Here is a 19,143-nt window from a genome sequence, read left to right on the forward strand (position 1 = left end):
CATTTGTTTAACAAATACATCCCAAAATGAATTTTGATGCATCAACTTTCATCTTTGCTATCACTTTTGTTTCTATATGTTTTATGGTTTTGTCAACTATGAGCATGCGTTTCTAAACCTGTTCTTTTGTATGCAGATAAGAAAAATATTTGTGGATAAAAAAGAGTAACGCCCCTTGGTAGAAAATCCATTGTTGTTGTTCTTAATGGAAAAAACCATGTGGTTAAATCACATTTATATAAAAGTTAGGAGTTGATGAATTTCTTTATTAAGTTCTGCATTTCCGCATTTAAGGGGGTGTTTGGCTTAGCTTTTGAATGACCAAAAGTTCTTTTAGAAAAAGATTATAGGCAAAAGATGTTTGGCAAAAGACTTTTAAAAGCTACTTTTGGATTTTGAAAAAGAAGGAAAATCAACTTTTTGGAAAAGTCAGAAAACCTATCTTTTTGTAACTTTTCTAAAAAGATTTTTTGGCATTTAAAAAGCTAAGCCAAACACCCCCTAAGTGAAAAATAAACACATGTATATATGGTATTTATAGTTTATTAACTTCATAATGTTAAAACAAGCATTAACCATAATTTTCCTTGAATTTGATTCTCAATGCAAAAAGACCAATTTACCCATTAAATTAAGTCATCAAGTTATGTCCCATTGCCGATTAACTCAAAAAAATAATAACCTTATGTGTCGTTGATTTTGATATCTTACCCTTGGTTTATGTCGTCCAATGAAGTTCAAGTTCTACACATTAATAATGCAAAATGACCTATTTAACCTTTGAAATGAAGTTCAAAATCTGAAATCAAATTATATATATATATATATATATATATATATATATATATATATATATATATATATATATATATATATATATATATATATATATATATAGGAATGAGTTCTATGGAAAACAAATAACTAGGGCAACATCTACCGGAACCAATAATCAAATGACACGTGTCCATTTCTTTCTTTACAAGTAATGTATTGTGGAAGTTATTGTGGAAGTGATGTGTTGTCATGTTTTCATTGGTTCAAATATGTGTTGCCCTAATCATTCATTTTCCATATAACTCTTCCCTATATATATATATATATATATATATATATATATATATATATATATATATATATATATATATATATATATATATATATATATATAAGAAAAGAGGTGCATATCCATATTTCAATCATATAATTAAAGAAAACAAAGAATAATCAATATCAATATCAATAAGCAATCTATATAAAGAATAAGCATTCTCCTAAACTATGAAACATCATACCAAAAAGAAGAACATAACATTGGTGTGTGGCTAGAGAAGAAGATACACAAACGAAATAGATGAAGGTAAAGAGGGCCTAGGGCAGACCAGTAAATATCGAACAAATACCCAAATGGTAAATACAACCGCATAATACATGTGTAACATACATGTTATGTAACAAATATAACTAAAAAGTTAAACACAGTAAGTTGTATATTATAAAGTCTAAATAAAATTGGTTTTCATCAACTCTACAAGCTCACATCAACTAGGGCGTGTTCGGCATGGAGCGTTTCTAGCTTCTGACGTTTAACAAAACATTTCATTTTTTATAGAAAGTTTTATTGGTCACAACAAGCTTCTAGCATTTAGTTTAAACAAAACGCTCCAAATCCAAATGTTATTTCATTTAGCGTTTAACAAAACGCTATAAGCTACAAGCTACCCGCTACCAGCTAATTTTGCCTAACAAGTCCCTAGACTCGACCCATTGTTAGCGAAATAAATCAACTACTCAATCGTCTGCAGCAATCACGTATAATTAATTTTGATGTCGTGTAATATTGAAGATTAGAAGTTACATAATTTGTACCAATACTTATTCATTATATACTTGAAAAAAAAAACAAAAAAAAAACAAAAAAAACAAAAAAATAAATAAATAAATAAACAAACAAACAAACTTTTATATACATATACCTCCATTAAGTGCCATCATAAAAAATTACACACATTAGTATCACCATTCAATAAAAAGAACAAACATAAAACCTCTAATATCTGAAATTTTGCATAATTTCATATAAAATTCTTTGAAACTCGGATATCTTTTAATATCCACACCGAATCGAATAAACATAATGTTACATTAATACAACATTCTAACGAAAACTATAAAATGAATATCAAGATTCAGGATTCAGGAGAGGTCGTCAGTCGTTCCTTATGCTAGCGACAAATAATCTAAGCTCTCTCGCCTTCCTCGCATGCTCCGGCGATACCTCCGTTTCCGACTCACTCAACTCAACCACATCAACACCTCCTCCTCCTCCTCCTCCATGCTTCCTCGAGCAAACAACAGATAACGGACTCAACAAATCAATGATCTCCATTTCCGTTTCATCTTTCCCCTTCGATTTCTTATCAACCAAAGGCGTCGACAGGTTCACCACCTCCGTCTCCGCCGCGCCACAACTCGTTGTAGTAGTGTTTTCCGTCAATTTCAATTTCCCTTCCCGGCTGTTTGATCTCGTGTTGATCAGTGCTTCATCGAGTAAACGGTACATGGTTTTCTCATCCTTTTTACTTTCTCTCATTCTCACTTCGATAAGTGGTTCATCAAGTAATTGGTAACGGAAACTGGTGTTTTCGTTATTTTGATCACTTTCAGTCCTTTTTCCTCCCTCTGATCTCGTGTTGCTAAGTGGTTCATCGAGTAGCCGATAGTTTTGATCGGAGGAAGCTGCACCTTCGATTTCGAGCATCAGTTGTTGGAGCTTGGCATCAATTTCGTTTACATATTTCTTATTAGGTCGTGGATTTCGTGGTTTTGGCTTCTTCTTTTCCGCTATTCTTTCTTCAAACTCCATTATCTTCTCCGGACACGCACTAAACAGCGAAAATTTCGAAGATTCAGATTCATATTCAGTAGTTGAAATTGAGATTAGGATTATGGTTATTAGGTATTACCGTTCCATGAGTTCAGCTGGGACGATAGAGCTGCTAAGTCCATCAACTTCTTCCCATGAAACCTCAAAACATTCTTTTCCCTGAGCTTTCCTTCGCTTAATTATTCCAGAAACCGGACACTTCACTGGCATCTACACACATGATTTGATTGGATTGGTTCGATCATAAGTTCATAAGTCATAATCATCGGTTTATGATTACAATTCAAACTAGATACCTTGTCTAAAGGAAGCTCAACTCCCAAATGAGAAGAAGTGTGACGTAAGTTTGCAAATCGTCTAAGATCTCTTTCAGCGATCTTTGGAAGAATATATTCATCTGAAGTACAACACATATTCAACACAACCCCATCATTAGACTTTATATGGAAGAAAGGAAGAGGAAAGTGCATTAAGTCATGTCCTTATTAAGTCAAAGTTTGTGAAAAGACAAAACTGACCTGTTTTCTCTGGAGGCCATTGGAAAAATCGAGCACATGTCTGGTGAAGCATGGTTCTTTGAAATGAATGCATACCAAGAACCCTACAACAAAAAAATATTCAGTTGGATAAAACTATGAATATATAGGTCATTTAATATTTATCTAATTATCTCAATAATCAATTTTCTTACATCATGTTTATTTAAATCTGATTATTTTGACCTATTAAACTAGTAAACCTACCTTTGAACAGTTTGAGAGTCAGCAGAGTGGCATTGTGGGGTGAGATATGCATCCATAACTTGCAGAAACTTATAATTCCTTGGTAAATCATTTTTATTTCCTACAAAATAACACATAAAAAAAGACCATTCAATTATCTTGGATGAAAAATATAATCCATTTATGAAAATAAATCAAATGAATCACATAAATAGATAGATAACTTGTTTACCATTTGGGGGGATGTTCATGTTCTCTTTATTATTGTTACATCTATTTGCATTTGGTGGAATGTTCTCTTTGTTGTTGTACCCAAGTGTTTGATTTCTTTTCTTGGAACAATTTGCCTTTTTTAAAACCGACAAATCTTCTGTTGCAATTCTTTGAAGAACTTCAGATTCATTAAAAGATTTCACAATCTTGCATGCCATTTCCTGTATATTATTCCAAATAAATATTAACAAATATTCAAATAAAAAACAATTAGCAAATAAACCATATAGGGTTAGTTCAAACTTACTGAACCAAGCCTAGGGACACCCGGACCATAATCACAACCAAGGAGGACAGCTAAAGCGATCTGAAATATATTCAATATATAAAACTATAAGTTTTTAAATATTTTTTAAATATTATTTACAAAAATGTAACATAACTCAACTCACCAATGAGTTTCTTCCTAATCCAAGTTTTCTCTCAATGTCATCCATTTCATAACAAACAACATATCCACCTTCCCCTACAATAACATAAGCAAATTAGCACTATAGTGAAAAAAAAAAAAAAAAAAAAAAAAAACGCCTATTTATATGATAATTAAAAAATATATATATATATATATGTATTCCATTCTCTAACCAAGGCATATATCTCTGTAAACTGTTCTTGCTCCAAAGAGAAAGATATCAGAGTCTAAAGAGAAACATCCATCCTGAAAATTCATAAAAAAATTATACATTTTTATGACAAAATGATGGTTTTTTATGAGTTTTTAAGATGATAATAGATAAATTTTGCTTACACATAATGACTCTGAGTCCAATAATGCACACTGAGCTTCACCTTCCTCGATTCTGTGTAGCAAGAAAGTAGAATAAATTTAATTAATTGCATTTATTTTATTTTTATTTTAAAACTTTGTTTCACTTTATAATAATGGGAAAAATAAAAAGAAAGAGGGTGTAACTCTTACCCATCTAAACATGGAACACCTAATGCAGAGGCAAGAATCTTGGCCTCTTTTATCATACAAGAGAATTCAGAGCCCATGTTCCTTTGAAGTGGAATAATTTTGTTTAAATAAGATTCGTCACGACCCTATTATACAAAAAAATAAAATTAAATTAATAATCCAACATTTAAATCATATATTATTAAGTTATTATAGAGAAAGAAATTCCCACCTCATTGTCCAAATGTAAACGCCTTCTATATGTAGTTACTTTGATGCCTGGAATTGATCCATCTGTGCATTACCATAAACTCATTTAAATAAACAATCCAAGAAAAATCTACCCAATTACAGCATTTCAATGTCAACATACACAAATTAATGAAAGCAAGTTGCTATTTTTGCATTTATCTCAAAAGAAAGTACCAAAAATATATATAATTAACAGCAAGAATACGATTTGTGAAAACTATCAATTATTGTATAGGTTCGATCTAAAGAGGAGCTCCCATTTACAGATATTTTTCAGAAATTCGCTAATATCCATTTGATTTGAATTGGGCATTAAAACTAGCATCGAAATAGAATTAGGGCATGATACCTGTGACGAAGATGAGGCTGCAATTTAACGCAATGAGAGCCCTAATGCGATGAAATAAACCCTTGAGATAAAGCTTATCTTTCATGGCACAGTGTGATTGGTTTACTTTGTTGAGTTGAACCATCCAACATGATAGATCTACGCAGATTCTCTTGTTTCTGCACTCGATTGCATAAAAAGGAAACGAAATTAGAGTTGTCGATTTATTAAATTGAAAAGGGATTTGGAGAAATTAGCGAGAGAGAAGTTACTGGAGATGGTGAAGAGGAAGGGTTTTCTTGCAAGAATCTAGAATATCCCATAATCCTTTAACTCCCATTTCTTCTCTGCGATTGTGAACTAAGGCGACATTGCTTGTTGTTCTTGGTGCTACTCAGTGCTCAAACTCCATCGTCGTCTTTTCGGAATCGGAGAGAAGAACGTTAGATTTGAAAAAGAAAGATTGAATCTTTTACAATAGATTTTAGATATTTCAAATTATTATCCCACAATATACACTATCTTAATATTATGTTTATTGTTTTATCAACTTACCCATTTAAGTATTTTTAGATATTTATTACCGTTGGGAAAGTCATTTTATTGTTTTTCCAGTAGGGTTAATAACTCAAACAGAAATATCATTTTATTTTTTTATTTTCAATCATATTTTTTTTATTTTTAAATGATTATAAATGTAATAAAAATTTATTAATTTTATTAAATATACCATTTGTGATAATGAAAGATGATAAGAGGACAAAATAGGAGATTTGATTTCTCTTTTTTTGATAAATGTTGGATCGCAACCATTATGACATGCATTTTTGGTAAAAAAAACTCATCATTATCATTTTGTGTTAAAAAAACCAGCCATAAATTGTTAGTTAAACATAATTTTTGAAAAAATATAGTATTTATTTCGTAATTCAAATCAGATCTAATAGGTAACAATGGCAATGTTGGAATTTTTTACCAAAATTTGATGGGTTTTTTAAAACTCGTTAAAAATTAATAGTTAAACCAGACTTTTAGAAAAATATGATTCCTTTTTCATAATTAACCCTTTCCAATATCAGAAATAAGGACTCGCAAGTCCTGACTTCCCTTTTCTTTCCTCTCTCTCTCTCTCTCTCTCTCTCTCTATATATATATATATATATATATATATATATATATATATATATATATATATATATGGACATGCATCAAAGTAACTCCCACGTTGGGTTTATTTGATTTTTTGTTTCTTTTTTACTATTTTTTTGTCAAACCAACTAATTAAATTGTCATCAATAGAAGTAGTTTTAGGAGTCTTTATATATATATATATATATATATATATATATATATATATATATATATATATATATATATATATATATATATATATATATATATATATATATATATATGTGTGAATTCATAAAAGAAAATCTCTATAAATAAAATATAATATTGATATACTTCAATGATTCTCTATTTCTAATCTCTTTTGAATTTGTATTTTTTTCAATGTATAATTCGTATCCATACTATGAATATAAAATATTTTTATTTAATTTTATATTTACAATAAATAATTTATTTGTTTCAAAATGAATAATTATTTTTATTTTGTCTAATAAATTTTAGTAAAATAAAAATAATTTCAAAGTATATTTATTTAATAAAAATTTGGTTTGAATTTGGTTGTTAATAAGTGTGAAAAGTTGGGTGTAGTTACATTGTATAGTGGAAGAGAAATAAATTAATTTTTTTAATGGATATATGGGTTGGTTTTGGTTGTGAATGAGAGTAGTCTAAGCCTCAATCCTCTAAACTTATTCTCACATAGCTCCACATCAACTTTCTTTCTCCTATTTCTTTCATTTTTACCAACCCAAAACACATGAAAATAACATTTTTCCCAACTCACTCAATTAAAAACAAATAAAATGGCATATGATACAAGTCTTGAGAGAGAGAGAGAGAAAAAAAAAAGGAGTATGTGTGTGTGTTAAGGAACCCGTTAAATGAAACAAATGAACGGTACCACTCTTTGATGGACAATCACTTGGAGGTACCCTCGTACCTCGAACCCAATTATCTCCATCACAAGCTACTCCTGCTACCTTTAAAACATGAACAAGAAGGCACATATTCACTTTCATATTTTAGTTTAACTCTTTGGTCATTCGGTTGATAATAATAATAATCTTTCTTTTTTAGTTTACAAAACAACCATTCACTTTATATAAAAAAATGGTGAAAATGAATGTTTGCAAAAAAAAAAAAAAAGCAATCACAATGGTTTAGCGAGCTTAAAAAATACATCGTGATGGTTTAGCAACCTTGAAAAAGTTAACGACTATGTTCTTCTGGAAAAACAAATATAGAACTTTTGTCGGCTAAACTGTTCGCGAGTTGAGCATATGCTATTTAGCAAGGCCTCATTACATCATCATTTTTTATCTTTAAAAAATATACGAGTTCCAGGTGTGGTCATTTTTGCAAATTACTTAATAGTTATAAAACAAACAAATTGGAACTAAAGGGGTTCATCAGATTCTTAATATATGAATGGATGATCGGTTCGGTTTGTCACATAAACAAACAATTAGGTATTGGCCAAGATTGCTTTTTAAATCTGGTTTTGGCATACATATATCTAAACAGTATGTAAACGGATTTTCAAAAACGATTTGGAAAATGACGTTTTTGCCACTTGAGATTGATTTAGGTGTCTATGTTTAATTGTATTTGCGTTGTTCAGAAATATACCAATAAGAAAAATCCATTTGTTTTGTCATAACAAAAGTTGTTTTTCGATAATTCAATGATTGTTTAAAGTCAAAATTACACTCTTCTACATTGAAATTATAAAAACATATGTTTGTATGGTTGTGTTGGATAGATCTTCACCATGAACATTAATTAGACCATCTAGGGTTTTGTTTAAAAACTATATGCTTATGAGAGACCCCTTCAATGGTGATTACTTTAGTGGATACAATTTTATCTAATGGTTTCTTGAAAGAATTTGAAGAAAAGGAGTTGTGCTACACACATCCAAGAAGCGTCACTGAGAAGGCAGATGTTCTTGCAAAACCCAACAGATGAAGTTGAAGACGAAGAACCTTGAAATCAAACCAAACAAATGAACTTGGTAAAGACATACTTTCAAGAGAAAACATCAAATGTATACTTGCGATAAAAAATATTGAATAAAAAAAAATTGAACCCACCTTCTCAATGGCTGCAACATCCTTTGTTTAGGCCGACATTAATAAACCCAATGCCATTAACATCCATATGAGTTCATGCCAAATGTCTACTTTAATTCGGGGTTGTTTGATGTGTTTCTTATTGGGTCTTATAAAAGTTTGGGTCTGATAAGAGAATGTGTTGACTCAATCAAGCTCAATCAAATTTGACTCGGTAAACAACTATCAAGCAACACTCTTAGATATTGGAAGAAGATTTCATATTTATTAATTTTTTTAATATTGTTCAAACTTAATATATAAATCCATATGGAGCATGAGTTCGATATTTTTGCATATTACTATTATTATACTATATTAACAGACATAGTCACTGGTAATAGTATATTTTGTATGTTTTATGATTTTACAACCATACTTTTTATAATTTGACAATTTTAGTCCATATTTTATATGTTTTAAGATTTTGCCACAATACTCTGTATAATTTGACAATTTAGTCTCTGACATATTGTAATTAGAGATTGGCCCATGTCTTTTAATATTTGTCACTTGAAGTTCCATTCTTTTGTATGTTTCAACATTTGCCATAATATTTTCTTAAGTTTGACAATTTTAATCCCTGGTATGTTGTAATTAGAGATTGACCACAGGTTTATTAATATTTGTCATTTTAAGTCCCTTTTACAATTTGGCCTTCTTTTTGTCCCTTTTTTTGTCTTACTATTTATATTTTATAAATTGGCCACATGTGTTTTAATATTTTTCACTTTCAGTCCCTTTGACCATTTTTTACCTTCATTTTGTCCCATTTCCGTCTATCGATTTGTGCTTCTGTTTTGGGCTTCGTTTGTCATCTTTTTATCATCGTCATCATTTGTGAATAAAACAAAACGTATCTCATTGCCACAAAGATGACTCGTGGTTCTCCACGGGCCCACCCACGAGTTAATATTAAATAAACATTGAAGTTTACCGATAAACAAGTAAAAAAAACATATTATCTCTTTTAACATATTATTTACAAACATAGTAACCTAGAATGTTTTAAAAAATATCAATGACCAAAATAAATCAAACCATGTTTGTCGAAAGTGACATTAAACATAGTTTATTAGTTCTAAAATTGTTCACACCAACAAAAAAACCCTAACATATTATCTCTTTTAACATATTATTTACAAACATATTGACCTAGAATCTTTTAAAAAATATCAATAACCAAATAAAATCAAACCATGTTTGTCAAAAGTGATTTTAAACATAGTTTATTAGTTCCAAAATTATTCATACCAACAAAAAAAACACTAAAAAACAATTTTGTTTGGGGTCTTTTAAATCACCCCCCTCCCCCTCTCTTTTTCTCTCTCTCCTTTTTACTTTATGTCAAATCAAAATTATTTTTTATTCTCTTATATATATATATATATATATATATATATATATATATATATATATATATATATATTAAATGTCTTTTTTAAATATTTACCGTTTTAACTATTTCAATTTTTAGTTCTACAAAAATAACTTATATTTTATATATCCCTATTAATTTGTTGTATTTATTTGAAGGTTTTTATAAATTTATTTTTGTATATAATAGTTTATTATTTTCTAAAACTTGAAAATTTTTAACTATAGCTGAACGGGTCATCCCGTATATTGAACGACTAAATATTTATAATCATTATTATCGATCTAGTTTTAACGATTAAATACGTATAATAATTATTATTATTGTTTGACAATTTAATTGCAACGTTGATTAATTATTTATAATTTTTTTTATTTATAATAATATTTATTATATATATATATATATATATATATATATATATATGTGTGTGTGTGTGTGTGTGTCAAATGTCAAATCATGGGGGAGAGAGGATAAACAAAGGATAAGGGGGTGGTGGATTACCTATTCTCATTTTGTTTTTCTAAGCTTCTTCTACGATGACACGTAGGACTAGGAGCATAGAGAGGTCTTGTCATTCGTCAGAAATGAAAGACAACAACTGTACCGTTGTCTCTTATAGAGACCTGGTGACGACAACCACCACCACCACCATTATAGTTTGTTTATTTATTATTATTATTCAATGATGTATTCCTATAATACACATATTTTCCTTGGTACATTTTTTAGTTAGAAATATCCTTGTAAGGTATTAATTTATTATATTTGGGCCTAATAACATAAAAAATACTATATTTTGTTATTTTCTCCGTCTAAACATCTAATTTTAATTTGTGTTAAAAAAAATCATATATTTTCTGATAAAAATTATATCGCAACTTTGTCAAATAGGTAATTTGTCTTAAAGAAATTCCCCCGGTTTCCGACAACAATTCCACGCTTAGCAAACTTCGTCTCCAAACCAGATCGTCCTAACTCCTAAATTCCGGTCTTCTAGCTTCTTCCAAATCTTTCACTTTGGCCCTTCATCCTTTTCCTTTTTAGCAAACTTCGCCCCAATTAAGTATACTAATTTTCTATATTTTCATACAAATACGTAGATATCCTCCTTCTTAATAAATGAAAGTTTTTTTTGCCACATGTCAATTTTTCATAAATTTTGACACTTGTCATTTTGTAGTATTTTTAAAATAAATATTATCCACTTATCAGTTTTTGATTTGTTTCAATTTTTAAAATTAAAGTCATACTTATATATGTCAAGTATTAAATATCATATATATATATATATATATATATATATATATATATATATATATATATATATATATATATATATATATACACGGTCTTCACACCTAATACATAATCATTTGTTCTAATCTCGATGATGTCACAATATTGAAAAATTGATGGTTAGGATAGCAATTACCAAAAATACCAAAAAGATATAATATAAAAAGAGAAAGAGATCTTTAAGCGTACACAAAAGAATATATAGCAAACACTGGATGTGCATTCCATATAAAAAACACAAATTTATTATACAAACAAATAAATTTATATATAGACAAATACTCGGAAACAAAATTAAATATCTAGATAGCATAATATAATGTTCATTCGTTCACAAACATCATTTATTCGTCATCATTCTATGAAATTATCATGCTTAGTCAAACGCATTCTATCAACTTCATCGTACCTATTTTGACATTCAAAGATCATTCCTGAATCTAATTGTGTAGACAACCTTAGCATTATGAATATTACGAAATCAACATTCCACTAAAAACGACATTTGATTAACCGATAAAACCAATAATTAAACTTACTTTAACTATCTTTGCGTAACTCATTTGAAAACTAAACTTTTGCTCATAAAAAACCTCTAAGATTTTATATTAAACAAATTGCAGCACATCTTTTGAACATTTTTTTGGATACTTGATACACAAGAATTGGATAGGACAAAATATTGTGATTCTGTCTCACCTTGTCCTCATATTTTTTAATGGGACAAAAATTTGCAATTTTGTCATGTTCACATTAGTTCCAGCTCTAGTCCAATGCAAACCAAACACAGTATAAGAGATACAAAACAATCTGTTACATCACCAACATTCATAGATTACTACCATTAATCCAAGTCCATATGACAAGCAACAAAAGCTTTACTTCTCCAACATCTTCACAACCACAAAAACATATATAGACAAATACTTGCTAGATTTCTGACTAAGTTGACTGCATAAAGAAATTTTAGTCACCACCAACTTGTCTCTTCCAAGAATCTTCCACAATCAACTCATCCACTCCCCACTCTTCATAACTACAACAAAATTATCACAATCAAACTCATTAGTCCTTCTGTTTCGAATGACAAAACACACACACACACACACAAAGCATTACCTTCCATCTGGCAGGTGTCTACGAATGGTGAAAGGTATCTTTTTTTCACGAAGCTCCTTCATTGCTATCTAACACACATACAAAAACATAAGTATCAATTAATCTAACAAAACAACAAGATTTCTACACAAAAGAAAAAAGAAAATCCATCAAGAAATGCACACCTCAAGGGGGTCAGTCTCACCCTCCAATTCAACCATTACAGGAGCATTCATGCTGTTCAAACAAAATCAATGCTTTACATAATAACTCTGCAAATCAACAAACTATAAAAAGGAAGAAAAGGAGAAGGTGAAAAGAAAGGGAAACCTGATTTGAAGAGCACGTGTTCCCAAGATTCTTGCTCTTTCATACTTTGTCATATATTTTGATGTTTTGCGAGGTCGATCAACTTGTTCTTGATCTTCTTTGTCTTCATTTTCAGCTAAAAGAGGATCTGGCAATTCATCGTCTTTATTCTCTCCTTCACCATCTTCTTCTTCTGCTCCTTCCTGCCATTTATCCATCAAAAATTTCAACTTATTTCATGGGTATCAATGTAGGACACTGAGTAAGACTATTAACAGTTTTTCTTACTTCAGGCTCAGGTTCCAATGGCTCATCATCATATCTACAAAAAAAACAAGAAGTTCATGTGTCAAATGGTATATTAATCGATAGATACTTCATTGAACAACAATTCATAAATTGGGTCTCCCATTTGTTATGATCGTTTAATAACTGGACATCATCTGCTGATAATATGTGCTATACAGCTATTGCCCAATTTTATATCATTATTACATCTTAAACTACTTCAATACAAGGAAACACCAATGGGATTTCAGGTTTTTAGTACAATGAAGAGTGATTTGAGTTCCAAACTCATCTCCGATTTGGCATGGTGTTTGTGTTAAAGCTCTATACACAGATTCGATGCCTCAACACCATTACCACATGCATCTTGTAGGAGATTTGCAGTGTTTAAAAAATTCAATCAATTGGAGCAAAAGTAATTATTAACTACTAGGTGAATCCAAACCCTATCACCATGAATTGAGAATGTGATGAGTTACATACCGATAACAAATTGATCAACAAAAAAATAATATAATAACAGCAAATTCACTATAATCGTAAGCAAAAGTGAAGTTATTTCGAAGATCTTAAAGTAAACATATGAATTACACAAAAGAAACCACATGCAGCCATAAAAACACGCCCAACGAAAAAACATAAACACGAATAAACTTATATGGAATTTGAAAAGGAGAGAAGGCTGCATAAACGTACGCTCCGTCCATCTCATAATCTTCATCCGCCATTTTCAGAAGCTCAAACTCAACGTGAAGAACAAGCGAACGATGATTGCCCTTTTCACACCTGTTAGCTCACTCTCCCTCTTTTCTTTCTTTCTGGTTTGTGCTAAAACCCTCGTCTGATTGCCACTTATACTTGTGGAAGCTTCTAGGTGGTTGTTAGTATATACATTACAGACCCTTTATTGCTCCATATGTTAACAAAAGGTCCCTAAAGTATTCCTAATTACATACTTCGTCCATGCTTCACCTATAGAATGTTTTCCTGATCTTATTTGTTCAAATCTTTAAAATAGAGATGCCATATAACACCATAAAGTCAATTTCTAGCTTTAGATAAGAATAAGATGGGTGTTAATAACATTCCAAATTCTTCTGAACTTTATGTAATAACGTCGTTTTTATACAAAAATATCAGCAAGATTTCATCGGAGGGTAAAAAGATATAATATTATGCAAGTATATCTTTTTAATCCGGTTAAACACGAATACATAATTTGTGTTAGTTGCATAAATTTGAAAATAAAAATAAAAATATTAATGCATAATTTGGTAAAAAGTTAAATATTGTTGCAAATTGGCAAAAAAACATAGTTCAATAAACAAACACTTAGTTGGTGTCACACCACAAGGTAATTGTTTCCCTGTTACAATAACAATGTTGTATATTTTGATTTTATAATAAAACAAAAAGAACTACATTGTTACATAAATTTGAAAAGCATTATTGTATAAATATGCCTCTAACTATTTAGATAATGTATAATCTTACACAAAATAACAACATAATTTGAATTCCATCCATTTAATCCATGGTCAACCCGTTGTAATAATTCCATTCTAAAAAAAGGTCAGTAAATCAGTCCTAAAGAACTACAAATACATATACATTATTTTGTAAAACGTGTATAAGTTGGGCACAAAATCCCTGGTTAATAGCTTTCACCTAATATCCAAATTGAGAAAAATATTGCCTACTCCGAGCAATAGTAAAAAGGACAAAATACACAAATATAGCTGTTTTTATGTGATTTAATAATTATATTTTAGTTTCATCAATGAAATATGAAAATCACTTAAATTTGACAATTTTTATACGGACTACTACGTTAACTTGCTATGACATACATGTTATAGTAGGTTAAATTGATAGAAAAATTTGTCAAATAATATTGGAATATATAGTGGCAAGGTTTCAATTTGACAATTTTGTATAGCAAGTAGCAACCACTTTAACCTACTATAGCATACAATTTGGCCAACATAGAAAAAATTATAAAACATAAATGATTTTTATTGACGAAACTGAAATAAATAAAAAAATTAAAAATAAAATTTCCCTATAAAAAAATAATTGAAAGGATAATTTTTTTTAATAATTAAAACTTAACAGTGGAAATTCCCTTTCGTTGGTTTGCTTATTAAGCTGTTCTTCGTGCATTAAGTCAATAAAAACACATATATAGCTTGCGAGTTACCATATTACTTTATGTCCCTTTTTGTTGATTAAGTTAAAATATATAGAACCTTACATCCATCCCTAAGGTAAACTACATTCAAAAATTCATTATCATATAAACCATACAACAATGGCATCTACCAAAATCACAAAAATAAATGTCATTTATTGCTACATAATTTGTTCATAATAGTCCAATTCAGCTCGTTTCAATCTGGATGTTACCCTTGTGAAAAATTCTGGCTCATTCTCCTTTATATCTTCAAGTGTTGTTGATTCATGTTCATCCGCCTAATTTTTTAGTACACAAAAACATAAATTAGCTCGATTCCCACTTTTAAACAATAGTAATTACATTTTAGTCTTCTTTTAAAAAATATTCACAAATAATTACTATATTAAGTTAAAATAGCGTTAAACAAAAACCTCAGTAAATTTTAGAAGGATTAGATTCGATGCAGATGCTGGCTTTGACTTGTCCCATCTGCCACAATGAAAAATCAACTCAAAATGAGCAAACAGGTAACTTAAGTGTTCTACTAATTGTAAAATGTCCAAAATACCCTTCAGCATACCTCACAAGCATCAACTCATTAACAGAACGCCACATTCCACGCCCAACTTCTTTTCTAGTTTCATCTCTTGCACTTCTTCCATGCCATAATTCTTTAACAACATACATCACTTCTTCAACATCCACCTTCAATACATTGTAAAAAAATGTTTTTTGATGTGGGGGACTGGTTTTGTAAAAAAGTATTAGTATAAGGGCTAAAAACGTAATACCTGAACTTGAATAGATGTGCCATAATTCAACTCCTCATGCTCAATAAGGCGCTGATGTAACACTCTGTAATGATCCATGTCAAAGTTCACAATGGGCTCCATTTGGACTTGAAATTCTGCTAGTTTTGTTAGAACATATGATGCCATTATTTGTCCAAAAATTGCAGGAATTGTTCCCAAAACAGGAATTATTCGAACCCTAAATCCAGGCACCACCTAATCTCATGTAAATGTTTCCAGATTTAAATGTAAAATTCATACAAAAAGAAACTTAGTATTTAGTGAATAACTAAATAAATATCCTCACTTGATAATCTGAAGGATTTTCTTCATCTCCATTAGGTCCTTTAAAGGGAAGCAATTTTGCTTTTGGTTTTTCCAAAGAGAAAACTACAGGAATCCCACCTTCAATCCCATGATCTCTCCTTAAACGTTGTCTAACCTACAAAATAGATATAAGTTTTATTCACAAACAATTTTATTATATAGAATTGTACAAAATAGAAACATTACTGATCTAGAAAGTGGATCATTGGTGGATTCTCTTAAATCAGCCACACGGATTCTTGTGGGGTCCGCTCTTGCTCCAGCTCCTGTAGCAGACAAAACTTTTAAACCTCTATGTACACACGCAGCAAGAAGTGCCACCTGTCATACATGTTAAGAAAAATCTTTAATGGATTCAACTACAAAAGCTGAGTATATATGTATGTGTTATGATGCATATGTATCAAATACATATAAGTTTTGACTTTTTGTAGCAAAAAGACTTGATGTACCTTTGTATCAATGTTATCAATACAATCCAAAACAAAATCAGGGTCACCAGAGAGAATTTCTTCTTCTGAGGAAGCATCATATAAGAGGACCTTTGCGTCTATGTGGCATTCTGGATAAATGGATGAAAAGTGTTTCTTAAGGCATAATGCTTTTGGGGTGCCAACATCTTTTCTTGTAGCAACCGCATGTCGATTCAAAGATGAAAGTGAAACCTTGTAATGTGATAAAGTAAATCCAAGTGGTAAATAAATATATGAAGTTATGAACATAGGTAAAGGATATAAGATACCTGGTCAAAGTCAACAAGGAGGAGTCTGCCAACTCCTGATCTTAAAAGCATTGATGCAGCATGACTCCCTACACCTCCAAGGCCAATGACTACAACATAAGATGTTGTCACTTTTTGTTGGGCATCAAAACCGAAGAATTGGATATTCCTAATGAAAAAAATTAGGGTTTAGGGTTTATTGATACACGTATTGATGGGATTTGAAGAAAGATGTTGAAGATAGCATGGGTAAAAGTACCTGGTGAGCTGTTCAGAAACTATGTCGTCTTTCAAAAGGTCTACAGGGTCCATCTTACACGTTTCCTCTTTTAGAGAAGCATGGCCTTCTGCAGCTGGAGCGGAAAAAACTGATTTACCTATGAAGCAATTGTAGGAATGTCAACGGCAGGTGGAAAGAACATAAAGGCAATTGATTGTTAGCTGGTAGAGACACATGATCAAATACGCAGAAGAAGATGAAATTACCATTTGAATTGGCATAATTACTGCGTTTAACCGTAGCTTCTCTGCAAAAAAATATAATAATAGTAATCAAACCTAAGTTTCTCGGCTGTTTTGGTGTGAAATTTCAGTACTTTACTACCCTTATCTTTTGCTGATTATAAGAGGGAAAGGGGTGACCATTGAAGATATTATTGCTCAGGTGGTGTCGAAGTAACATAGTAGAAATACCTGGTGGGAAGAAGCTTGAGAACGGCTACGGTGGCAGTAATGGAGCCCAAAAGAGCACCGGCACCGATCAAAGCCAGACACTTGGTTTTCTCCTGCATCTCTCCTCAGCTGTTGTTCTCTTTCGCAGTGGTTTGAATGGTGCGGGGGAAGTGGGAAGGTGTTTTTGAACTGATCACCGATTTGGGTCCAACATTTGTGCATCTGAGTGAAGCCCAAACTGCTCTTGTAGACTATTGAGTACGGGTGTAGGTGTAACCGTGTTAGCCAGCGGAAGAGCTACTTGGGATTAGGGTTCGATACCGCTCAATAGAAAGAAATTTCGAAGTAAATTACATGTTTGGTCATCTTAACACTTCAAGCCACAAGGGTGGTTTCTTGCAAATTTGGTCCCTGATCCAAACTTGTGTGCTATGTTGCAGCCGTTTTAACCTTTAACCCTTTCCCAGGGTGTTTGAGATTGGTTTCAAAATGATTTTTTGGACTTTTGGCTTTTTTAAAGAGCTAAAAGTCTATAAAAAGGTGTTTGACAATTCTAAAAATTATTTTAGATTGACTTTTTGCCAAGAAGAAAGAAAAGTCATTTAAAACATCTTTTGGAAAAAACTATAAATCAAAATGACTATTCATGTTCCTTGCACATGTATGATTCCCTTTTTGGGTGTGTTTGTGATTGTTTGTTTATTGACTTTTTGGAAAAGCCATAAATTCATGACTTTTTGAAAAAGTTTTTTTTTTGTTTGTAAAATTAGTGTTTGTCAAACACTTTTTTAACTTATTGGCTTTTCGGGAAGTTAATTGTAACGATCGAAAAATTCCAACCAATTTAAACTTTTCAAAAACAACCCGATTTCATTAAATTATTACAAAAAGGTTTTCAATACAGTTAAATTAAAGTATTCCCAGAATCACATCACAACATAAACATGAGGAGCGGTACGATCACGCATTTGTCTTGCCACGGTCTCCTGAAGAACCTGAAAAACATAAAACCACAACTGTAAACCCGAAAGCTTAGTGAGATGTCCCCAAAATACCAACCACATATACCATACACGCATAACATGCCATATCATATCCGATCACAGAACAGCCATGCACTTTGGGTCTACTGTGTGACTGGTCCGCCGCACCGGCCAACAGTCCACCTGGTCCACCCTCCGAGTCTAGCCATATACATCGAGTCTGCAGTGTGATTGGTCCGCCCGCACCGGGCCTTCAATCCACCTGGTCCACTCTCCGAGTCTAGCCATATACATCGAGTCTACAGTGTGATTGGTCCGCCCGCACCGGGCCTTCAATCCACCTGGTCCACTCTCTGAGTCTACAGTATGACTAGTCCGCCCGCACCGGGCCTTCAGTCGGCCTGGTCCACTCTCCGAGCCTCGGCACGTCTGGTCCGCCCTCTTTCGGCCTACAGCCTATCCGGACCGCTCGTTGGGCCTTCGGGACAACCGGTCC

The 19,143-nt window shown here is 31.3% G+C and overlaps 3 protein-coding genes across 3 annotated transcripts; all 3 read right to left on the reverse strand.

Moving 5' to 3' along the window:
• Positions 1–2,044: 2,044 nt before the first annotated feature.
• On the reverse strand, positions 2,045–5,863 carry LOC145092852 (single-stranded DNA endonuclease family protein). Its single transcript, XM_079030836.1, has 14 exons — positions 5,633–5,863; positions 5,382–5,539; positions 5,013–5,074; positions 4,802–4,926; positions 4,631–4,682; positions 4,468–4,540; positions 4,275–4,348; positions 4,130–4,189; positions 3,842–4,043; positions 3,631–3,730; positions 3,406–3,488; positions 3,184–3,284; positions 2,967–3,097; positions 2,045–2,885 (listed from the first exon to the last, which is right to left on the reverse strand). The coding sequence occupies exons 1-14, from the start codon at positions 5,698–5,700 to the stop codon at positions 2,210–2,212; spliced, it is 1,965 nt and encodes a 654-aa protein (XP_078886962.1). The 5' UTR covers positions 5,701–5,863; the 3' UTR covers positions 2,045–2,209.
• A 6,218-nt stretch (positions 5,864–12,081) lies between these two features.
• Positions 12,082–13,813, reverse strand: LOC145094573 (DNA-directed RNA polymerases II and V subunit 6B-like). The gene is made up of 6 exons (XM_079032716.1): positions 13,674–13,813; positions 12,978–13,011; positions 12,711–12,892; positions 12,566–12,617; positions 12,402–12,469; positions 12,082–12,318 (listed from the first exon to the last, which is right to left on the reverse strand). Exons 1-6 carry the CDS (start codon positions 13,703–13,705, stop codon positions 12,249–12,251), a joined length of 438 nt encoding a protein of 145 aa, XP_078888842.1. The 5' UTR covers positions 13,706–13,813; the 3' UTR covers positions 12,082–12,248.
• Positions 13,814–15,181: 1,368 nt separating this feature from the next.
• Positions 15,182–18,004, reverse strand: LOC145092853 (NAD(P)-binding Rossmann-fold superfamily protein). Its single transcript, XM_079030837.1, has 11 exons — positions 17,686–18,004; positions 17,479–17,519; positions 17,252–17,369; positions 17,014–17,161; positions 16,724–16,936; positions 16,458–16,592; positions 16,252–16,386; positions 15,945–16,160; positions 15,734–15,858; positions 15,585–15,642; positions 15,182–15,449 (listed from the first exon to the last, which is right to left on the reverse strand). Exons 1-11 carry the CDS (start codon positions 17,781–17,783, stop codon positions 15,330–15,332), a joined length of 1,407 nt encoding a protein of 468 aa, XP_078886963.1. The 5' UTR covers positions 17,784–18,004; the 3' UTR covers positions 15,182–15,329.
• Between the last annotated feature and the right edge of the window lie 1,139 nt (positions 18,005–19,143).

This window comes from Lactuca serriola, chromosome 3 (assembly GCF_051521515.1).
Source record: "Lactuca serriola cultivar US96UC23 chromosome 3, Lser_US96UC23_V15, whole genome shotgun sequence".
NCBI classification, from domain to species: Eukaryota; Viridiplantae; Streptophyta; class Magnoliopsida; order Asterales; family Asteraceae; genus Lactuca; species Lactuca serriola.